Source organism: Hakea prostrata, chromosome 4, assembly GCF_041222555.1.
Source record: "Hakea prostrata isolate BN-2017 chromosome 4, UWA_Hpros_2, whole genome shotgun sequence".
In the NCBI taxonomy this organism is placed as follows: domain Eukaryota; kingdom Viridiplantae; phylum Streptophyta; class Magnoliopsida; order Proteales; family Proteaceae; genus Hakea; species Hakea prostrata.
This window is the reverse complement of record NC_142603.1, coordinates 20,450,238-20,474,576: the sequence shown is the minus strand read 5'-3', so window position 1 is coordinate 20,474,576 and position 24,339 is coordinate 20,450,238. Positions and strand designations below refer to the sequence as shown.

At 37.4% G+C, this 24,339-nt stretch overlaps 4 protein-coding genes and 1 pseudogene across 4 annotated transcripts; 3 read left to right on the top strand and 2 right to left on the bottom strand.

The window, feature by feature from the left end:
- Positions 1–2,432: 2,432 nt before the first annotated feature.
- LOC149018411 (protein PHOSPHATE-INDUCED 1-like) lies at positions 2,433–3,538 on the bottom strand. The gene has a single exon (XM_089154355.1). It carries the CDS (start codon positions 3,450–3,452, stop codon positions 2,508–2,510), a length of 945 nt encoding a protein of 314 aa, XP_089010481.1. The 5' UTR covers positions 3,453–3,538; the 3' UTR covers positions 2,433–2,507.
- Positions 3,539–8,264: 4,726 nt separating this feature from the next.
- Positions 8,265–9,425, bottom strand: LOC149018410 (protein PHOSPHATE-INDUCED 1-like). The gene has a single exon (XM_089154354.1). It carries the CDS (start codon positions 9,342–9,344, stop codon positions 8,400–8,402), a length of 945 nt encoding a protein of 314 aa, XP_089010480.1. The 5' UTR covers positions 9,345–9,425; the 3' UTR covers positions 8,265–8,399.
- Positions 9,426–12,618: 3,193 nt separating this feature from the next.
- LOC149018409 (protein PHOSPHATE-INDUCED 1-like) lies at positions 12,619–14,110 on the top strand. The gene has a single exon (XM_089154353.1). It carries the CDS (start codon positions 12,622–12,624, stop codon positions 13,567–13,569), a length of 948 nt encoding a protein of 315 aa, XP_089010479.1. The 5' UTR covers positions 12,619–12,621; the 3' UTR covers positions 13,570–14,110.
- Positions 14,111–14,484: 374 nt separating this feature from the next.
- LOC149018408 (NDR1/HIN1-like protein 13) lies at positions 14,485–16,836 on the top strand (annotated as a pseudogene).
- A 4,894-nt stretch (positions 16,837–21,730) lies between these two features.
- Positions 21,731–23,629, top strand: LOC149018407 (protein PHOSPHATE-INDUCED 1-like). The gene has a single exon (XM_089152682.1). The coding sequence runs from the start codon at positions 22,220–22,222 to the stop codon at positions 23,165–23,167; it is 948 nt and encodes a 315-aa protein (XP_089008808.1). The 5' UTR covers positions 21,731–22,219; the 3' UTR covers positions 23,168–23,629.
- Positions 23,630–24,339: the final 710 nt, after the last annotated feature.

The following is a 24,339-nucleotide window of genomic DNA, read 5'->3' as shown; positions in this document are numbered from 1 at the left end:
CGATAACTTCCCATAGGAGGCTGGTGTTCCATCTTAATGTGCGTCCGCCATTAAAGACTAGTATCCGTTAGAGTATAGTTGCATTTTTGCATATTTGTCTCATATCATAGTTCTTTAATTGGGTTGTAATTGTTATTTGTATGTGAACTACTTGCTAAGTTTTTTTGAGCTCACCCTTCGGGACAATGTTTGCTTTAGATGATTTTGCAGGTGAAGAAGAGATTCCGAGCTCCTGTTTGGAGATTCTTCCCTTATACCATACAATTGAGGAAGCAGTGGGAGTTGACGGTAGCTCATGGTACGATCCATGTTCCGGTATGAAGCACTATTACGGCTATGATCAACAATGATAGAAGACGCCTTGCACGCCGGTGGGATTATGAGTTGGAATTCAATCCCAAGTTACAATAGTACAAGCAGCCATCGGAGAAGAAGGCGAATTAGAAGAAAGAGAACCACTAGAAGACGTAGATTAGATTTGATTCTTCCTTATTCTTCTCAGTTGTATACGTTAGGTTTACTTTACTTCCACACTCTATTACTTTGATTATTTGACATCACTTCTGCACTTTGATATTGTTTTGAGATCCTTCTGAGATCCTCTCTTTTTATTTAACTCTATAATTACATTAATACATTGATTGATTCTTGCACATGATTGTATAATTGTGTAGAATGGTTGAATGATTGTCTGAGACTTGTTCATCGGGGTTGTGGATTACACCTCCGGGTATTCAGGTAGGGTACCAGTTTGGGGATGTGACATTGGTACCATCAACCAGCCTCGAAACTGAGATTTCAAACCTTTGTTCCCACTTAAAAACATGAAAAGAGCATTAGGAAAAAGATGACTTGTCACTTATTACTTTAGAAAGCTGAGAAATAAGAGGAATTGCAAGTATAAACCTACAACAATACGAAAGTATAAATATATAACCCAAAGAGCTCTAAAGCTCACATTACTACAAAAGCAAATAGACAGAGTTCTAAGACTTAGGCAAGGTACAATTTTATGAGATTGAAAAGAGTCATGGTCAAGCTTATGAAATAAAGGCCAAATATTGAGGAACACATAGCCTAAGAGGAAGATTTAGAACTAAGTAATATCTCAAAATGTTAAGGTGGTGAAAAGATCATGACAGATCCAGAGGTCTTGGGTTAACAATTCAATCATATGACTAAAAGAACCACGACCCAGTAACTGGAGTGAGTAAGAGTTTTAGATTATTGATTCACTCTGACTTAGGGAAACCCCTGTAGAGAATAAAGAGGGACTTGGAAAAAACCGATCATCCTAATCCTAGCACCAAGAAGGTGAAATGTGCTAACCCGACCGTTGTCGTCTTTCTCTTCATATCTCCATGTCCCAGACCCAAGCTCTTTACACTGCTCAACGTGCAAACATCCTTTTTCAAGCCCAATAGCTTTCTGTGTTTATGTATGTTGTTTGAAACCTCCTATTATTCCTTTGGTTGTTGGAAGTATAACTGGGGAAAGGTTTGAATATATAACTTGTGTTCAGGATTTAAAACAATAACTAGAACAAATTAAGGTTGGTTTTGCATGTGGTTGAAAGATCATGTTCCTGAAAACAAACTTAGTATGCCAGACCTTTATTTTTCCTGTTAGTGAGAACTGAGAACTAGTATTTTTTTATTTTTCCAGCTCCACAGGATAAATCAAGCGTCTGGGCTGGCATCCAAGCAGCAGCCAGCTATCCCCCTCCCCTTCATTTTCTATTCGAGACCCCCCCCTTTCAGTCCCTTCTCTATTATATATCACAAGCCCAAGACAAGCTTGGGTCCTTTTGACTGACATCGATCACTGACCCTTACATGAACTCCCCCTTATGGGATACCTTATTACAATCAAAGGGTCGTGAAAGTAACAGCAGCTTCACTAAGTATGATTAATTTTGAATATTGGGAAGATTTGGGTGTTTTCTATTGACTGCGCAGGTGACAGAGGAAACTTTTGAGAAAGGCCTACTCAAAACTCTGGCACAGCTACTCATGTAATTAACTCGCCATTCTTCTAACACTAAATATATATAAGAAGACTAGCAAAGAGGCCTGGGAGTCTTATTAGGTTATCAGATTATGATAGGACTATCTCCTACAGCAGATGCAAGTGTAACCTCATATAAACTCTCTTGAGATTAGACTTCATTCCTTACACTTACGAAAGACCTTATTCTAAACAATCACATTCGAACAACTGGGTTCATTTCTAACCCATAACCAAGGCCAACGTAGAACTGGTTTTCTTCCCAAGTTCATTATTGAACCGGGCTATAATTGATAATTTTTTTGAGAACCAACAGACTCAAAATAAACAACCAAATTGTCAAAAAAAAAATAAAAAATCAGATATGATGTAACAAATAAATAAATTAATTTAAAAAATTTGATGAATTACATAAGATATAATAACCGTCCTTTACATTAAAATATTTTTAACTAGACCACCTTGTATGCTAACTATATACAAATTTCTGGTTGTCCTCCCTAGCTCACTGTAGAGCATGAAGATGTGGAAGGATCAAACAATGCTGGAACCAGATATTTCCTTCCATTTGCACCATTGACATTGTAGCTAGCACCAGTGGTGGAATCCACCAATAGGTCCCCTGCATAGCCAGGGTAAGACCCTTTGCCATAGATACCAGGACAAGCTGAAGCTGCCTCCAATGGTGCCTCAGCCGGGCCTTGATAGAAACCATTCCCAAAAGGGTTGGTAGCAGTTGCAGCCAAGAGACTAGCCAGATTGATCACCATTCCATCCATGCCCACATCATTATTTGGTGCGATCAATGGTGGGTTCTGTGGCCCATAGATGGGCTGGTGAAATGGCCAAGCACATTGACCCGGGCACTGAGTCTCTGAGTTACCAACCCAGATGTAAGCAAACTTGGACGTCTTGCCCCGGGAACCATGGCTTCCACATGTGTCCATACAGAAGCCCTCGACGGTGACATCTGCAGCGGTTAGAACTACATTAATGGCATTCCTGTGGTCGCCCCTAGCTGCGAGCTGCACGATTTGTTTCCTGGTGAGGGACTTGCCAATTGAGTAGTTCTCATCAAGGATCTGTTTACCCATTTGGAGATGAAGCGAAGAAAGCTTGTTGTTCTTGGAGCTGAGGTGGTAGTACTTGTCAGTGGTCTTCCACCATGTGAGAACTGAGGGTTGAGATTGAGTCTTCAATGAAGCTTGAGAGGGTGAGAGGGAGGAGATGAAATCTGAGATAATGGCGCGTTGGACAGGTTTGAAATTGCCATACCAGATGAGATTCACAGAGATTTTGCCCGAGAGAAGAGGACCCTTGTGGTACTGGAAGAGCATGGATTGCTGTTCAACTGACCCAGTGAGTAATCTTGCAGCATTGGAGAGATGTGTAAGGGAAACCACCAAGAGGACTTGGAAGAGCAATGTTGAAACGAAAGAAGCCATATCTGGGAGCTTGAGAACTAGACAAGGGGGAGCTTTTGAGAAGTATAGAACGAGGTCTCTGCGAGAGAGAGAGAGAGAGTGAGGGGCTGAGATTGTTGTGGAATAATGGAGGAGACGGCATGGTTCTCTATATAGTTTTGAAATCTTTGGCAAATGGGTTGAAGAAGCAACGGAGAAATGAGGCCTCTTGTGTTGTTTTACGAGTGCTGAAGTCATGGGGGAAGGTGTAGGCTTCAACTGCTTTGAGTGAGACAATAACAAAAGCAAAACGCGTTGCTGTTGTGACCTTCCATAAAGGAAATTGAGTTTTTCTGTTGCTTTATTTAATATTTTACAGCCTAGCTACAGCTTCCGTAAGGGAGATCAGCGCAGCAAAATGCGGATATTGGATCCCAGGCTTTAATCTAATATCTTACAGCCAACTCTTACTGTTAAGAAGTAGCCAAGCAGCTCGTGACCTTTTCGGCGCTGACCGACAGAGCTCTTTCTTTATTTCTTTTTTTTTTGGCCGAGCTGTTAGCGTTATATCTGGGGATAACTATCTACATATGCGGTTTCGGCCGTGGCCTTAATGAGCTTTGAACTTTTGACATTACAGTATGAAGCATTGTTCTTTGCTAACTAAATCAACCTTTTGCGAGCCTGTTTGAACTTAATTCCAACCCAATCATATGTTGAAAACTCATCCAACCACCTGATATCGCTTTCTATCATTCTTGATTCATCGTGAAGGCATAATTTTTCTTTTTAAAGCAAAGAAAGTTCTTAAAAAAAATTAACTTTCTAATTACTGGAAAAAAAGTAAGTAGCAGTGGAAGTCACCAATGATGGAAAGTGAGAACCAACAAGCATGTAAGTAGAGAGCGTGAATTGTGTTTGGCTTCTCTCATGGAGGGAATCTCACAATGAGTGCCTAATGAGTTATAAGATGCAGTCACGTGTAATATTCTAATCCAATGACACTCGTTGGATTTATCCCTAGTCCTTATATTAAAATATTTCATGTTATAACATCCTATAACTCATTGAGCACTCATTGGTAGAATCCTTCCAAGGAAAAGATTCCAACTCTGGAATTGTAGAGGAAGTAAGACTTAAAATCTATTATTTGGTTCATCCAAATTTGATTGATATCCACTTATCAAATTGACTTTAGAAAATATGCAAGACCCATGCAACTTATCTAACATATCATATAATCGAGAGATCGGATGTAAGTTTACAGTGATTCTATTGACAGCATGACAATCGATACACACCCTCCAAGTCCCGTCCTTCTTTGGAACTAACAACACATACACAACACATGGACTCATGCTTTCTCTCACACGTCACTTGGCTAATAGCTCATCAAATTGTTGTTGTAGTTCCATTGTCTCATGTTGGTTACTCCTATATACTGGACGATTGGGAATGGCAGCTTCTAGGATGAAATTAGTCTGATGTTCAATCCCTTTAACTGTTGGTAATCCAATTGCCATTTCTTCTAGAAAGATGTCTTCATATTCCTGTAACAAAGAAACAAAACTAGGCAAGGAATGGTTAAGACCATTAGTATTCAATTAGACCTCCTTGTACCTAAGTACAATTAATGGCCTTTGAGCATAGAAAGGTTGAGTTCACATCCTCTGCAGCCAAAAATAGAGCAGCAATCCAACAACCTTGAATGTGAGTATGACACGTGTTTTAAGAATCACCTAGCCGTTGGATGATTCAGACCAAAAATATGAAAGAAACTCCAACAAACAGGTATTAGTTTGCATGGTTCAAATCATCCAGACTGAACATCAACCAATAACCCTAAACAACCATGAGTAAAAGGCAATGCATTGTCGTTGCTCTGTTTATCTACACTATTGCAGAGACTTGTAGTTTCTTGATCTCGAAGGCCGTAGATTTGGAAGTCAAGCGATCAATTGTTATAGGAGAGTGTGGAATTCTCAAAAGCTTTCTATTGAAACCAATATCATAACCAGATTGCAAATTCTGTACTTTTCCCTTTTTTGTTAATAACAAAGGGGGAGAAATTTGTGAGCATATGATGCTTAATATGATATTCTATGTTTGGCGGGGGGGGGTATTTAGGGTACTTGATAGTGATATGCTTTTTCGTTGGTATTTAAGTTACTTCATAGCTAAAATTCAAATGATGCATAAGTGATGTAAAACATGCATGAGTGATGATTTTACTATAGATTGTTCATATGCTCTATTACTTGTTTGTTTGTCATCATCAGAAAGAGGGAGATTGTTGGGAAATGTCATGTCAGCATTGCCACGTCAACCTCCATTAGTTTTGATGATAACAAATGCGAAAATCAAGTCAAGTTCAAAATTCAGAATTTAGGACATCTCCACATGTACTCATATAAAATTGTATTTAATTATACACATATCATGTCATTAGACAGACCTAGGACATGTTAGGAAAATGTATAAGGCTTAGGGTTGACTAGAAATCCTTAAAACCCTTTCAAGTCCCTAAATTCCCACTTTTACTTCTATGTTGCAAACGGTCGTCTGTCTGGTCATAGAAGCTCAAACGGAATTAGCTTAAGCCTAGCGGCTACTTTGAACGGCTAATTTATGAGACGGAGCTCCGACTAATTTAGATGGACGTCCGTGTAGACAGAAAACTGAGAGAAAATTCTATCTGTTGGGAGTTGGGCTAAGCAATTGAATGCTATCTTTATAAGCCCAACCACCCCCATTTGAGAGCTACTACATTGCCTATTGAGTTATTACAACTTTGCAACTCTCAAGCTCTCAATTTGTGAACAAGCATTGATTAGTTGCCTTCCAACTTCACTCAACCTTGAAGAACATTCCAAAGTTGTCAAGCAAGCTCATTGGAATAAAGCTTGAAGTGATTGAAGGCCATTGATACTTCATTAGTGGTGCATTCATTTTTTCTTGAGCACTCATCATCATTGCATCACACTCACACAGGGGGTAAAGTGTCACACCCCTTGTTAGGTAATATCCTCCATCTCCTACATTGTGTTGTTGTTCAATTATAGTCTAGGTTGATTAGAATTGGTAGAGTGTGCTCTTGCACTATTTAGAACAAAGGTTGTAAATGGTACTCTTACCTTATTTAGAACAAAGATTGTAAAAGAAATGCTCTTACCCTATTTAGAACAAAGATTGTAAATGGTGCTCTTGCCCTATTGAACATAGAATATAAGGTTTGATCTCTACCCGTTGTATTGAAAGAACATCACTAGTGGAATACTCTCTTGAGGCTAAGAGAGGAGTGGATGTAGACTTACAAAGTCAAACCACTTTAAAATACTTGTCTATTGGTTGATTGCATTACTTTAATATCTTTGAAATCTACCATTTATCTTGTATTTGCAATTAAACCGAAAAATTAGACAAATCCACTAGTTGCAACCTATTGACCCCCTCCCTCTAGGTTGCTTTAACAATTGTCATACATATTCTTTTCTTGATGCACATCTCAAGATAGGTAGCTCATGGGGCTGGCAAAGCTTTATTGGTGGCAAGGACCTCATTGTAGGGATGGTGTATAATGGAATTGGAAATGGTGCAAACACAATTTTTTAGAGTCGTGGATCCCTTCTCTATCACACCATTAGGTGCTCTTTCCTCCAGTTGCGGACTCTCTCCAAAGGGTTGTGGATCTTATTGAGTGGCAGTTTAATCGGTGGAAGGCTGATGCTTCCCATCCTATTTTTTCAGAAGACGAATGTAGAGCCACTCAACTCAAGCCCTTGCTATCAACTACAACCGAGGATAGGTGGGTTTGGTCTCTCTCCAAGTAGGGTTGTTTTTCGGTTTGTCCCACATATTTTTAGGCATCCTCCAGATATCTCATCTCTACCTATTGGTTTGACACCTAACCCATTCTAGAAATTCATTTGGGGTCTTAGAATTCAGCTGAAAATCAAATTGTTTTTGTGGAAGTGTGGTCGCAATATCTTACCGGTGGCTACAAAGCTCTCTCATAGGAAAATATCTTTGACTTTTGAGCCCCACTTTGATTCTCTTTGGCCTCAAGTCCTTCGGCATATGTGGAAAGAGTAGAACAAGTTTAATTTCAAGCATCATGATCCTTCTCTGTCCTCAACTTGGAATCACATTATTCATGCTGCTGCTGCAGTTGAGTGGTTGGAGTCTCTGGGGCCATGTTCGACCATAGAAGAAATCCCACGGCTGGTATTTTTTGTATTGAATACTCCACTAGACACTTACAAGGAGCTTTCCACGGTTTTTTGTTTTCATCCAACCTTGATGGAGGTTGTGGGTATATTATTTAGAGCCCGTCCTCTTCATTGGTGGTAGCAAGATTTGAATTCTTTGTTTCTAAATCTGTAGCCATTTTGGAGGCCGAAGCCTTGAAGGACGGTGTCTTGCTAGCTCCTAGCTACAACCTCAATAATTGCAAGTGTTCTCGGATTTGTCTCAAGTTGGTTAAGACTCTGAATTCATTGGAATGGCATGCGTTAGCGAGAGTGGAAGAGATTCTAGCTTTATCATTAGCTTTTGCATCGGTTTTTCTTATTCATGTTAGAAGGTATATAAACCTTCTTGTTCATTTTCTTGCGTCTGGACCCAAAAACTCAAGATGTCTAAGACGTGAAGTTTATTTCATCTCCCGATACAAATCTTGACCAGGTTACTTTCTCCTTAGCTAGTCCAATAAAGCATTTTTCTAGTTTCGATAAATAAAAAAAAATCAAACAAAATGCCAAAAAGAAAATAAAACTAATTAAGCAATCGAAGACTCAAAATAATCAATGGAGTTGTCCAAAAAAAAAAAAAAAAAAAGGGGAAGAAAGTGGATACAATATAACAAATTAATTAATTAATTAAAGAATTAATGAATTATGTAAGATATAATATTTGTTACATAAAAAATATTTTTATCTAAGACTCCCTTGTATGCCAACTATATACAGGGTTTTTGGTTGTCCGTCCTTCCTAGCTCACTGTAGAGCATGAAGATGTGGAAGGATCAAATAATGCTGGAACCAGATACTTCCTTCCGTTTGCACCATTGACATTGTAGCTAGCACCAGTGGTGGAATCCAGCAATAGTTCCCCTGCATAGCCAGGGTAAGCCCCTTTGCCATAGATACCAGGACAAGCTGAAGCTGCCTCCAATGGTGCCTCAGCCGGGCCTTGATAGAAACCATTCCCAAAAGGGTTGGTAGCAGTTGCAGCCAAGAGACTAGCCAGATTGATCACCATTCCATCCATGCCCACATCATTGTTTGGTGCGATCAGTGGTGGGTTCTGTGGCCCATAGATGGGCTGGTGAAAGGGCCAAGCACATTGACCCGGGCACTGAGTCTCTGAGTTACCAACCCAGATGTAAGCAAACTTGGACTTCTTGCCTTGGGAACCATGGCTTCCACATGCGTCCCTACAGAAGCCCTCGACGGTGACATCTGCGGCGGTCAGAACCACATTAACGGCGTTTCTATGCTCGCCTCTAGCTGCGAGATGCTCGATTTGTTTCCTGGTGAGGGACTTGCCAATTGAGTAATTCTCATCAAGGATCTGTTTACCCATTTGGAGATGAAGCGAAGAAAGCTTGTTGTTCTTGGAGCTGAGGTGATAGTACTTGTCGGTGGTCTTCCACCATGTGAGAACAGAGGGTTGAGATTGGATCTTCAATGAAGCTTGAGAGGGTGAGAGGGAAGAGATGAAATCTGAGATAATGGCGCGTTGGGCAGGTTTGAAATTGCCATACCAGATGAGATTCACAGAGATTTTGCCCGAGAGAAGAGGACCCTTGTGGTACTGGAAGAGCATGGATTGCTGTTCAACCGATCCAGTGAGTAACCTTGCAGCATTGGAGAGATGTGTATGGGAAACCACCAAGAGAACTTGGAAGAGCAATGCTGAAACAAAAGAAGCCATATTTGGGAGCTTGAGAAATAGAGAAGGAAAGATTTTGAGAAGTAAAGAACGATCGAGTCTCTGCAAGAAAGAGAAAGTGAGAGGCTGAGATTGTTGTGAAGAGAGAAGATGGTATGGGTTATTTATATAGTTTTGAAATCTTTGGCAAATGGGCTGGAGAAGCAACGGAGAAAGGGGGGCTCTTCTGTTGATTTACTAGTGCTGAAATCACGGGGGAATGTGAAGGATTCAACTGTTTTTGAGTGATAGACACTATTACTTCCAAAACGCGTTGCTGTTTGAACCTCAAATAAAGAAAGGGGTGTCTTTTTATTATTATTATTATTTTCTTTTCTTTTTTATTTATAATTTACAGCCCAGCAGCCAGCTCCAGCTTCCGAGTTTGAGAGATCTGATAATCAACAAAGAAAACGCGGAAATTGGTAGCAAGATTCCAATTCTTTATTTAATATCTAAGATCCCAGCTCTTGGAAGTAAGCAACCATGTCAATAATCTCTAAGAGTTAACTCAGTTGCTAAAGACTAAAAGACCAATACTTTTATCCTCTTCTCCTCCCCTTCTCTAATAAAAGGTAAAATATGAAATGAAAATACCAAATGTTGAGGTTTTTTTTTTTTTTTTTTTTTTTTTTTTGAATGCACAGTCCTTTGCTAGAGTGTCTGCCACCATGTAAGCCTCACGAAGTACATGTCCAAATGAGATAAACTCAAATGATTCCTTCAGATGTAAAATATCTACAATTATTGGATATACCTTCTAAGGTACCTTTGAGATAGGATTTTGAAGAATATTGATGATTGCCTGATTGTCCGATTCTATCTCGATTGGGCTAATTTGAGGCATCCATACTCTTGAATAGATTTTCCTAAGATGTGAAGATCCATTCAATTCAACTAGGGCAAGAAGTGCCTACATCCTACGTCCTTTTTGTCAAATTTAAAAGAACTGAAGAGAAGAAAGTTCTTCAATTCAATGTATAAGCCTACATTTTTTTCTTCTTCCTAATGTCTTTCTTTTTCCTTTAACTTTTTGTTAAGTGAGTAAAGTGACCATAAAAAATAGATGAGGTATAATAAAGTGAAGAAATCTAGCTTTCAAGGAATATGAGGGAAAATCTCTTGAATATCAGAGTCGAGATCTTCTCCACCTAGATTGATTATCCACCCATCATTCCACACGCACAATTGGGCCACAAGTTTATTGGTGGTACAACTTTTAAGTGTGGGAAGATGAAATTTGCTATTTAGGAGGGTAAATAAATAACCAAAATTTGCTTCGCATTTGCAATTATATTTGAATCAGTCCAATTACTAATAAGTGCGGATATGGTATACCCTTTCCCCACCAATATTATCCACCTTGATAAAACTATCCTATTTAGTTATTTATTTGGCTTTATTTTTCTTATTTTTATAAATTTTTTACTTGAGATATATGACTATTTTTTTTAGATTTTGTACTAAAATAATCACCAAAGTTACTAAATTCTTAAATTTCAAACCTAGCCCAAAATGGTAAAGAATTAAAGATGTAAGTGAATAGTCGAAAACTTGTATTCAATTTGTATTCATGTTCATCTAAAAGAATCTACTAAAAAAATAAAGTCTTGTTGAAACGCTGTTGATGAATCTGCTAAACTATACTTGAACGCTTGTGAGGTACTTTCTTTAAGGTATTTAGACACCCCGATTTGTGCAATACAGGTTCTACAGTGTCTTCACCTCAAGATCAGTCAGCCCAACCTTTAAGGTTGCAACCCAGAAAGATTACTTCAGATGTATCAGGTAATGTTCACTGCTTGACAAAACAACAACAGGGAGAGAGAGACAAAAAGAGGAGGAGGAAAATTCAGTACTTAGAATGAACTCGGAAATGGTTTTATATAGAGCTCCAAAGGCTGTGGGTGAAGGGTAAGGTCACCTCTCTTTATTGAGGGTACCTTTCAGCTCAACTTCCTTCAAGAAGGTACTTGTCCAAGCTGACCTCCCTACTGGAGAGTGCCTCTCTAATGGCATCTCCACGTAATCACCCAGCAACGGGCTTTCCAGAATAGGGCCCATGACAAAATGGGCCTTCCGGATCAAAGCCCAAGTCATATAGATTTATTAATATTAATATTAATTATGTATATATCTATCTATCTATCTAATAATCATGGCAGGGTTACAATAGGGTTCAGGCAAATTAATAATACATGGGCCCTTATTATATATAAATCATATAATCAAATCCTCTCAACCCGATGTGGGACTAAATAAAATCATGGATAAAAGACACAATTTTATACAAATATTTGTATAAAGTTTTAAACATATTTACAATACAATCCAATCGTCGGAATCGTCTCATAAATCGTTTTACCTCTATCTGACCCTGATATTCCTCTGAATTTATCTTCAACCGCTCGAACCGTTAAGAAAAAAAAAAAAACTGAGGAGAAGAGTTTTTGGAAAAGGAGAGAAAATAATCAGATTTTAAGTTCGCACTAATTCTTTCCGAAAGTCAATAAAAATATTATTTGGAATCTGTTTGAATATAATAGAATGCGGATATGATATTGATCCGAATCCAAACTCGGAAACAAATTCTTGTTAATTGTATATATTATATATTCTTTTTTATAGAAATTTATTTTGTTGAGTAAGACAACTAACTTATTTTTAAACATTAATTTCAAGTGACTGAAACCTCCATTGCTTCTCCTATCAAAAGAGAAAAAAGAAAAACGTCCATTGCTTTTGCCCATCCACAGTTTTAGCAATTTTTCTTAGGTTAACCGTTTATGCCGTTGATTGGCTATCTCAAAAAACGTGTAGATTTGGCGGTTGGGTTGGGGAACGGCTACAGTTATCTAAATAAATGCAGGGCCGGCTGCTCATCCACATTGCTCAATTTTAATATTTCGTTTTCTTTGATTTGATTCATTTCGCGTTCATACCTACCTTCCCCAGTAGTTGGAAACAGAAAACCCATTCGATAATCATTGAGACCCTTTACTACACAACGCGTCTTCGGTTGGGTTCTTTGCAGCTGTTCAGTCTTTCCTCGTTGCTTCTTTCAAGTCCAAGTGTCCAACTGTATCTTACCCCACGTCGTTGAGCAATAAACAATGGATTTCGTTCTTCTCTTCCGTCTATATAATTCCTCCAAGACATACCATCTTCGCATCCTTCAAATTACAGAAAATCTATACTTCTTTCTTTTGCATCCTTCAAATTACAGAAAATCTGTACTCCTTTCTTTCTACATTCGTTGTGCCCACAAGTTGTTTGAGAAATGGCTTCTTTGGTTTCCAAATTGGTTTTTCAAGCCTTCCTGTTGATTTCCATCTTCTGTCTCTCCAGTGCTGGGAGAAAACTAAATGAGTTAGTAGAAGAGGATCAGTCTATGCTCTTTAAATACCACAATGGCCCTCTACTTTCTGGCAAAATCTCTGTTAATCTCATATGGTATGGAAATTTCAAGCCTGCCCAACGAGCCATTGTCGCTGATTTCTTCTCTTCGCTTTCTGGGTCAGCTTCATTGGAGTCCAAACCCCAACCCTCTGTTTTAACCTGGTGGAGAACCACTGACAAGTACTACCAAATCAGCTCCAAGAACAAGAAGCCCACCTCTCCCCTCTCTCTCCTGACTGGTAAGCAAATCCTCGACGAGAACCACTCACTGGGCAAATCACTTACCCGTACCCAAATTGAAGAACTTGCAGCAAAAGGAGATCAAAGAAATGCCATTAACGTGGTTCTGACCGCCGCGGATGTCAATGTTGAAGGTTTCTGCAGGGACTCATGCGGTACCCATGGTTCTCATGGCAAGAAATCAAAATTTGATTACATTTGGGTTGGCAATTCAGAGACTCAGTGCCCAGGTCAGTGTGCTTGGCCTTTCCATCAGCCCATCTATGGACCTCAGAACCCACCATTGATTGCCCCTAACAATGATGTGGGTGTGGATGGAATGATCATCAATCTGGCTGGTCTCTTGGCTGCAACAGCTACCAACCCATTTGGGAATGGGTTCTATCAAGGTCCGGCAATTGCACCATTGGAGGCAGCTTCTGCTTGCCCTGGAATTTATGCAAAGGGAGCTTACCCTGGCTATGCAGGGGATCTGCTGGTGGATTCAACAACTGGTGCTAGCTACAATGCCAATGCTGAAAATGGGAGAAAGTTCCTTCTTCCTTCTCTGTTTGATCCTTCCACATCTTCATGCTCAACATTAGTCTAAGATATTAAGGATGGACATCAGCAATGTATATGGTTCTCATAGATGTAGAAGATATTATCATTCTTTGATTCAATATTTCATTTATTCTTCTTTTTATTCATTTGACATTGAATTATACATGGAATAGAAGAAATTTTGGTTTTCATCATTCACTTTCCTCTTATTTTTTATTATGCATTCTGGAAATACGAACATACTAAAGATTGCACTGTAAAGTCAATAGCAACATACCACCAAGCCAATGATTGTCCCCATTCATAAAAGATCACACCTAGCCTGCTCATCAACTAGAGCTATAAATTATACTTTAGCACCGCCAGACTCATTTAGTTTAAAATTGCCCCATGTCAAGTAGGCCATCTTCTTATTTTTTTTTTATTATGCATTCTATGAACATATTAAAGATTGCACATAATTTATTTTTTTTTGGATATTAGGTTCATTCGGGTCAGATGTGTAACTTGACTACATCTTTAGAGTAAAAATTGCGGTGTAAATTCATTACAATACACCGTGTGCCAAGCCAATGATCTATTCATTTATAGCACCGCTAGACTCATGTGATTTAAAAATCCTCAATCATCATATATCAAATAGGCAATTTTCTCTCACATTAATTGATCTAAGAGGTTTCATTTATTATTATTGAGGTTTGGTCCATGTCATTTTAAATCCAAAAAAATGAAAACTTTGCATCTGTCTCCCCTGAGGTATTCAATATGATTAATTAACAACAATTTGTGATTTTTATGACCAAAATACCCTCACATCTATTCTACCGTAAGATTTACGTATTTTCTTCACAATTAAATTGAATGATAAAAATCAAAAGACTGGGGGTGTTTATTGAAATTAATCAGAAGAAAACATGAGTTTGATTAAGGAATGTCGTGAATCGTGACTCATGAAGTACATATGAAACCAGGTATTGCTCTCATTCTACCTTTTCAATGCTCATCTATTTTCTCTATGAGTTAATGTTGAATGTTTCAATAGATTTCTTTTTGTGTTGTGTTTTGTAAATTTTACCTGTTCGATCTCATCATCCATTGATCAGTTCGAGTTTATTCATCCGTTTTGTTATTATCTTAATTTTGATCGCATCTCACTTGATCAGCGATTATGCTCTTCTATTGACGTAAAGCTGGATTAGGATACGGTTATGATTAGTTCACGATTCACCTTTTTTGCTCTTCAACTCCGGCGACAGTTTAATCGATTGGAACACCTTTTTTCCTCTTCATCCTTTTTTTTCCTTGAGGTACTAATGGGGATTCTGCCTACAAGAACGCTCTGATGCTGCTGCTGTTGTTTCTGCTAACCGGAACTAGAATTTACGCAAGATAGGAATTCGTTTCCAACACCACAACTCAAGGCCGCACACGCCATTTTTTTTCCTTCTAAAAAACAGATAAAAAGATCGAAGAATTCCCTTTTGCTCCTCTATGCTACTGGAGAATCAAAACTTAGAGAGAGATTGATTTGGAGTTAAAGAAACAAAGAAGGATTTCAGAATAGAAATCCAAAAGGATTGACAAAGAAAGAGAGATCGATTTTTCAATGTTTGCCCTCTCTCTCTCATTCAAGACTACCGCTGTGGTTGCAGGGCGCAGGGTCACACAGGCACACAACACAGCCTCGCAGCCTCACCTCGGGGAGAGGAGCCTTTCTGCTACTCTTCCAAAGCCACCGCAGACCAAAGGATAGAGCAGGGTAGTGATTGGTAGTGAAGAAAATATGCAAATCTTACGGTAGAATAGACATGAGGGTAATTTGGTCATAAAAATCATAAATTGTTCTTAATTGATTTTATTGAATACCTCAGGGGAAGGAGATGCAAAGTGTCTATTTTTTTGGACTAAAAATGATATAGACCAAACCTCAAGGGTCCAGATGAAAACTACCCAATTAACATTAAACACAAAGTAAGTTGGCATTACTCAGGTAATATTTAGTGTCATTTCGACAAATACCGATACCAAGTAAAACCCTCTACCAGTTGGTTATTTTTTTTAAGAAAATAAAACATCTTTTAATTATGTGAAGATCAATTATATCTCTAAAATAAATAAATAAAATATGAATTCTTACTAGGAAGAAAGTGCTAACGTAAATGATATTAAGTTTATGACAAAGTAACATTACAATAAGCGCAAATTGCACTGACAGTCTAAAATGGAGGCCTTAAAGTATTGACACCCCCACTTTATGTTTAAAAAGCACAGAGACCCCAAAATTGGATTTTCATTGGATATATTTGTCCAATTTATTACTTAAAACCTTTCAGACACGGGTTTATTTTAAGGATATTTTTGAAAATAAACAATAATTTAAGGGTAATTTTTATTTGGGCCCCTAAGGTTTGGTCCAAGTCACTTTTAGTCCAGTTTAAGTTCTCTTTTGCATATGGCTCCCCTGTGGTTTCAAGAAATGATCAAATAAGGACAAACTTAACAGAATCCATTAGTTTAATAATTTTTGCAACGAAAACACACTTTTTTTTTCTTTCTTTTCTTTCTTTCTTTTTAATAAGTTTCTTTCTTTGAATCAAAGAATAGATGTAAAAATTTCATTTTTATGGTGAAAAGAAAGTGGGTCGGTGAAACCCTCCATATTTCCTCGCCGTTCTATCCGTCTTCTTAGTCGGCGGAGCTGCTAGTGCATCTGTTGTCTCTGGACTACCCTCTTCATCATAGCTTTGATTTTGCTTGTAGCCATCGCCATTGCCGTTCTATGGATTCTCTACCGCTCTCATTGACCCACTTTCTCTATGACTACAGTTTGGATCTCGCAATTCAACGTCACCACCTCCAAGGACGATTCTTCCTCTCAACTCAACTCCAAGATCGATCTCACAATCTCCTCTTGGAACCCAAACAAGAAGCTTGTTTTCTTGTATGATCCAACCCTTATCACCATGAGCTCCGGAAACGTTGACGTTGGTAATGGTACTTCCTCGGCGAATACCCACAAAACCAAGAACACGACTATTTTGAGGTCAACGGTAACAAGCAATGGTGGAGATCTGGACTCATCTTCGGCAGCTTTGTTGAAATCGGATATGAAGAAGGGAGGGATACCCATGGCAATTTAGTTGCATCCGAAGGTGAAGGTGAAGGTTCAGATGGGAAATCTGAAGACGACGAAGTTTATGATGGGCTCAAAACAACTATTCCAAAAGGAAAAACTCCTGCGACTTTGACTTCATCTTCTGATTCAACTTGCAAGGTTAAGTTCAGGATGAAAATCTGAAAATGGACTTTTTGAAACATGTATTTCCCTTTTCCACTCGTGTTTTGATTTTCTCCTCTTTTTACTGTATTACTGTATCTAAAGTTGGAGCTTGAACCAAAATTGTTCTATTCTTCCCTCTCTTCTTTTTTTCATCCTTGTCCCATTAATTGTAGGCTGATAGTTTGGGAGAGGCATCGAAGGCCAGTGATGGTGATGAGTTTCGCAATCGGATTGGGTGATGGGAGGAGGAGGGACCAAAGACTGAAAGGGTAGATCAATACAAGGGGCTCTTCTTCCGCTTCCGAAACTTATTAAAAGGAAAAGGGAAAAAAAAAAAAAAAAAAAAAACAAACAAATTAAAAAAGGGTATTTTTGTCACAAAAAATTTTAAACTAATGGATTATGTTAAGCTTGTCCTTATTTGATCATTTCTTCAAACCATAGGGAAACCATATGCAAAAGAAAACTTAAATTGGACTAAAAGTGACTTGGACCAAACTTCAGGGGGTCCAAATAAAAATACCCATAATTTAACTGTTTTTAGTAATAAATTAGACAAATATATCCAATGAAAATCTAATTTTGGAATTTCTGTGTTTTTTAAACATAAAGTGGAGTGTCAATGCTTTAAGGCATCCATTTTGGAGTTCTTACAATAATAATTCATGGATCAATTTCACTGCAAGTTGATATTAGAGGAGGGACATTTTAGTCTTTTAAAAAAAAATCATAGGAAGTTTGATTAATATTTTGATTTATTTTGAGATGGTATTAAGATTAGGGGAAAAATCAAAGATAAGATTGATCAATTATTTTTTCCCCTCCTTTGTTGAAATGAATGAAGGGAATGGTTCAGCCAAAATTCTAGAGATTTGGGTTTAAAAAAGAAAAAGAAACGTTTGATGAAAAGGCACAAACATGCAAGTAGTATTTCTTATTATAATTAAAAGTAAATCAAACCTTGACTAAAATTAATTTATGAAAGTCGAAAATTTGAAGTCAATCATCGAAAAAATATAATATATTGAACCTAATTCTAAACACGTATGTATACATCACAATGTATCAACAAAACTCGATGTGCATGGGACTACTTGAAAAAAGAACATGTAAAAACTGGTTGAAATACTTCAGCTCTAGAAATAAATGTTTGATACGTCTATGCAAAAAACACCATTCGACTAAGTTCGGACCTAAAAAAAGAAGAATATCTTTTCAAAGAATCCATCTTTATGTTCCCATAAGGATATACGAATTCATCATTATATACGTGGAATTCTATTCCTACTCTTCTTTTTTGGTAATTACGTTTATTTTTTAAGTTAATGCTTTCAAAAAGTAAACACGTGCGAACAAGAGTTTAAACTTTTTCTTTTCTTTTTCTTTTTCTTTTTTCTGGCAAGAAAGTATTCAAATCTTGAAGGCAAAGAACATGCAAAAAATGAAAATAATTTATGTGGAACTTAATTAAATATATATAAATACAATAAAATATCAAAAAGTTTAAATGCCAACTTATTCCACCTCAAGTATGTAATTCTATGCATTCTAATGTAAGTGTAATAGTGTATTATTTATTTATTTATTTCTCGATACAACCAACGAAAACTAACAAAAATAGAACTTAAGTTCCACATCAAAGATCTCCTTCAACTCTAGATGGGAATTCAAAAAAATGCCAATGAGGGAATCATGATCAATTTCACTCTCGAAATCCAGTCTGCAGATATATTATCTTTTTCATCAATGTAACTAAAGCATATACACCCACCAATTTCCTCATATTTACTTTTGTACTTTTCTATTTTAGAGGGCACTTATTAAAATCATAGCAATAAAAAATCATCGCTAGAGAATGAATGTTGTATTTTGGATGGACCAAATTCATATATCTATATCAAAAGAAAAAAATAAAAATAAAATAATATATCAATATATCTACCAAAAGAAAAGAAAAAAAATTGACATATGAATATCAAGTTCTTGGCTAATCTTATGTCAATAGTCAATTCACTCTAGATCGTGCGAGAATGCTGCTTGACAGGCATTGCAGTCACAAGGGTATAGAAAAGTTAATAAAACAATCTTCACAATTTTTTTTATTACCTCTTGTTTTACTTGAGAAAAAAATTTTCTTTGAAAAATGGTATAGACGGAATTTTCGATAAAATTCTTTTCCACTCTTCCAAACAGAAGAAAACTGGAATTTAGAAAGATTTATTATGTAGACTGGTTGACTGTTAGCAAAGGACAAGGTATATACAGTATTTATGCTGTCCACGTAGCATGCCACGTCATACAATTTTACGTGGCTCGAACACCATTTTGCTTACGTGGAAGAGAAACGGTTGGTCTTCTAGTTTTCTTCTTCCTTCCAAAAAGAAACAGAGAAGGGGGGATTTTGAGAAGTAAAGAACAATTGAGTCTCTGCAAGAAAGAGAGAGACCGGGAGGCTGAAATATTGTTGTGGAATAATGGAGACAGCATAGTTATTTATATAGTTTTGAAATCTTTGGCAAATGGGCTGGAGAAGCAACGGAGAAAGGGGGGCTCTTCTGTTGTATTCCTAGTGCTGAAATCACAGGGGAATGTGAAGGATTCAACTGTTTTGAGGGATTCACATCGTCTGTAATTTCTTTTCTTGCAATTTCTTACAATTCCCTCATAAGATTGTGCCATGTGGCACTTAAGTAATCCAACGGTTACCCAATTTAAACTAAATTTGAATTGTATTTAAATTCACCCATAAATTTGAATTTTATTTAAACTCTAGTTTGTTGGGTAACCGTTGGATTACTTAAATTTCACATGGCACAATCTTATGAGGGAATTGTAGGGAATTACAGGAAAAGGAATTACAGAGGATGTGAATCCCTGTTTTGAGTGATAGTAGACACTACGATTTTCAAAACGCATTGCTGTCGGTTGGAACCTCAAATAAAGAAAGGGGTTTTTTTTCTTCTTTTCTTTTATGTTTTTAATTTTTTTAATTTATAGTTTTTACAGCCCAGCTCCAGCTTCCGAGTGTGAGAGCTCAGATAATCAACAAAGAAAACGCGGAAATTGGTAGCGAGATTCCGATTCTTTATTTAATATATAACATCCCAGCTCCTATGTTGAAACTTGAAAGTAACCAAGCAAGTCAATAACGTCCAAGAGTTGACTAATGATAAAGAATAAAAGACTTATATCTTTTACCCTCTTACCCTCCCCCTCCTCTAATAAAAAAATTTAAAAAAAAAGAGAGATAAGAGATGAGGATACCAAATGACGAGGCACCCATACCCTTGAATTAATAGATTTTCCCAAGGTGCGAAGCACTATTCAATTCAACTAGCGCAACAAGTGCCTACATCCTACGTCCTTTTTGTCAAATTTTAAAAGAATTCAAGCAAAGAAAGTTCTTCAATTCAATGTAAAGATTGCAATTTTTTTCCTAATGCCTTTCTTTTTCCCTTGACTTTTATGTTAAGTGAGTAATGTGACAATAGAAAAATAGATGAGAAATAAGAAATTTAGCTTTCAATGAATATGAGGGAAAATCTCTTGAATACTGGAATCCAGATCTTCTCCACCTAGATTGACTATCCACCCATCCTTCCACGTGCATAATTGAGCGCAAAAGCTTACTCGTGGTACAACTTTTAATTGTGGGAAGATGAAAGGCCAGACAGTTGGCTGGAGAGGATATGCACTAATATCATCTAGGGATTTAAATGGATAATAGAAATTCATTCCAAGTTTAAATTTTTTATTCGTTTAGGGGCATCCGAATCTGGCCGATTACTAATAAGTGTGGATATGATATACTTTTTACCCACCAACTATTATTCGTCTGATAAAATTATCTGATTAAGTTACTTATTTGGATTTATTTTTCTTATTTTTATAATTTTTTTACTTGAGGTATATGATTTTATCTAGATTTTGTACTAAAATAATTACCAAAGTTGTTAAATTCTTAAATTTCAAATCTAACCCTCACAAATAGAATGATAAAGATGTCATCAGATAATTGAAAACTTGTAATCAATTTGTATTCATGCCCATCTAGAAGAATTTACTTATTAAAATAGCAATCCAATTATCATCCAAATCAAACTGAATCCAAATCCATTTGAATATAATAGGATGCAGATATAGTTGTGTCTCACATCTGATCTTGGTCTAGGCCTATTCGGATTGACTCTCGAATGATCTCTCGATTATCAAGAAGATGGTGAAACCTGCAAAAGAGGTTGAATGTGGGCTGATTAGGATGCCAAGCAACCATCTTCGATGGCTAAGTCAGTTGGAAATCAAATTAAGGTCCCAAGCGAGTGTTGCTCAGGGATTCACTAGAAAATGTTCGTCCCTCCTACCCACTCCTTACCCAAGGAGCGGGTCCTTGTTAAGTAATGCATGAGTTACCTTGTTTAGAGCCAACAGAATCTCAAACGTGGGCTTGATTACAGGCACGCCTTGTTGTCCTCGAGATAACCTTGCCACTTGTGTTGTCCTTGCCTTTTTTTCTTTCACGTGAATGGAGCGTATGGTATACACCTAGAGGGATCAGGATATGCCCCAACCACATACCCGGGTAGCTGACCAAGTGAATATCCTGAATAGGAATCCTGCCTGGTCACCCAAATGTATCGTGCGTGCGTATCTCCCGTAACAATGGTATTACCACTATCTGATCCGAATCTAATCTTATTATACCCCTAATACCAAACATCCACCATACCATATTGATTTCCTTGTGTGACCATATCCAGTTCAATACTTTGCAACAAATTCATGTTAATTGTATATATAATATCTTGTTTTTTCAGAAAATTATTTTGTTGCATTAGGACAACTAACTTATTTTTAAACCTTAGGGCTTAGTCTCGAAAATTTCAGTGAGACTGAAACCTCCAGTGCTTCTCCTACGAAAAAAACTAAAACCTCCATTGTTTTTGCCCATCACCTGTTTTAGCAATCCTCCTAGGTTAACCGACCATCTCAAAAAGCGTGTAGATTCGGCCGTTGTGTTGCAGAACGGCGGCTACAGTTATCTAAATAAATGCAGGGCCGGCTACTCATCCACATTGCTCAATTTTAATATTTCGTTTTCTTTGATTTGATTGATTTCGCGTTCATACCTACCTTCCCCAGTAGCTGGAAACAGAAAACCCGTTTGACAATCATTGGGACCCTTCACCACACAACGCGTCTTTGGTTGGGGTCTTTGCAGCTGTTCAGTCTTTCCTCGTTGCTTCTTTCAAGTCCAACTGTATCTTACCCTACGTTTTTGAGCAATAAACAATGGATTTTGTTCTTCACTTCCATCTATAAAATTCCTCCAAGACATATCATCTTCTCATCCTTCAAATTACAGAAAGTCTATACTCCTTTCTTTCTACATTCGTTGTGCCCACAAGTTGTTTGAGAAATGGCTTCTTTGGTTTCCAAATTGTCCTTCCAAGCCCTCCTGTTGATTTCCATCTTCTGTGTCTCCAGTGCTGGGAGAAAACTAAGTGAGTTAGTGGAAGAGGATCAATCTATGCTCTTTAAATACCACAATGGCCCTCTACTTTCTGGCAAAATCTCTGTTAATCTTATATGGTATGGAAATTTCAAGCCTGCCCAACGAGCCATTGTTTCTGATTTCTTCTCTTCGCTTTCTGGGTCAGCTTCATTGGAGTCTAAACCCCAACCCTCTGTTTTAACCTGGTGGAGAACCACTGACAAGTACTACCAAATCAGCTCCAAGAACAAGAAGCCCACCTCTCCCCTCTCTCTCCAGATTGCTAAGCAAATCCTCGACGAGAACCACTCACTGGGTAAATCACTTACCCGTACCCAAATTGAAGAACTTGCAGCAAGAGGAGATCAAAGAAATGCCATTAATGTGGTTCTGACCGCCGCGGATGTCAATGTTGAAGGTTTCTGCAGGGAGTCATGTGGTACCCATGGTTCTCATGGCAAGAAATCAAAGTTTGCTTACATTTGGGTTGGCAATTCAGAGACTCAGTGCCCAGGTCAATGTGCTTGGCCTTTCCATCAGCCCATCTATGGACCTCAGAACCCACCATTGATTGCCCCTAACAATGATGTGGGTGTGGATGGAATGATCATCAATCTGGCTGGTCTCTTGGCTGCAACAGCTACCAACCCATTTGGGAATGGGTTCTATCAAGGTCCGGCAATTGCACCATTGGAGGCAGCTTCTGCTTGCCCTGGAATTTATGCAAAGGGAGCTTACCCTGGCTATGCAGGGGATCTGCTGGTGGATTCAACAACTGGTGCTAGCTACAATGCCCATGGTGAAAATGGCAGAAAGTTCCTTCTTCCTGCTCTGTTTGATCCTTCCACATCTTCATGCTCAACATTAGTCTAAGACAATAAGGATGGACATCAGCAATGTATATGGTTCTCATAGATGTAGAAGATATTATCATTCTTTGATTCATTATTTCATTTATTCTTCTTTTTATTCATTTGACATTGAATTATACATGGAATAGAAGAAATTTTGGTTTTCATCCTTCACTTTGCTCTTATTTTTGATTATGCATTAAGTACGAACATACTAAATTTTGCACTGTAAATTCAATAGCAACATACCACCAAGCCAATGATTGTCCCCATTCATAAAATATCACACCTAGCCCGGTCATCAACTGGAGTTATAAATTATACTTTAGCACCGCCAGACTGATGTGATTTAAAATTGCTCCATGTCAATTAGGCCATCTTCTTATTTTTTTATTATGCATTCTATGAAAATGCTAAAGATTGCACCGCCAGGTTCATTCGGGTGAGCTTATGTGTACCTAGACTATATCTTTAGAGTAAAGATAGCGGTGTAAATTCATTACAATATACCATGCACCAAGCCAATGATCTATTCATTTATTGCACCGCTAGCTTCATGTGATTTAAAAATATATGCCTCAATCATCATATGAGGGCTTATTTTTTTTATTATTATTAAATTACATTAAACACAAAGTAAGTTGGCAGTTGGCAGTTGGCATTGCTCAAGTAATATTTAGTGTCATTCTATGACAAATACCAATACCAGTAAATCCCTCTACCAGTGGGTTATTTTAAAAAAAAATCTTATAATTATGTGGAGATCAATTATATCTCTCAAATAAATAAATAAAATATGAATTCTTACTAGGAAGAAAGTGCTAACTTAAATGATATTAAGTTTATAACAAAGTAACATTACAATAATAATTCATTGATCAATTTCACTGCAAGTTGATATTAGAGGAGGGACATTTTAGTGTTTTTTTTTAAGAAAATTGATAGGAGGTTTGATTTTTACCCAGAAAAAAAGAAAGAAAAGGATAGGAGGTCTGATTAATATTTTGATTTCTTTTGAGATGGTATTAATATTAGAGGAAAAAGCAAATATAAGATTGATCAATTATTTATTTTCCCCCTCCTTTTGTTGAAATGAATGAAGGGAATGGTTCCACCAAAATTCTAGAGATTTGGGTTTAAAAAAGAAAAAGAAATGTTTGATGAAAAGCCACAAACATGCAAGTAGTAACTCTT

What these genes read in the sequence shown, in the direction of transcription:
- LOC149018411 (XM_089154355.1), bottom strand. Translation starts at nt 3,452, where the DNA reads ATGGCTTCTTTCGTTTCAACATTGCTCTTCCAAGTCCTCTTGGTGGTT.
- LOC149018410 (XM_089154354.1), bottom strand. Translation starts at nt 9,344, where the DNA reads ATGGCTTCTTTTGTTTCAGCATTGCTCTTCCAAGTTCTCTTGGTGGTT.
- LOC149018409 (XM_089154353.1), top strand. Translation starts at nt 12,622, where the DNA reads ATGGCTTCTTTGGTTTCCAAATTGGTTTTTCAAGCCTTCCTGTTGATT.
- LOC149018407 (XM_089152682.1), top strand. Translation starts at nt 22,220, where the DNA reads ATGGCTTCTTTGGTTTCCAAATTGTCCTTCCAAGCCCTCCTGTTGATT.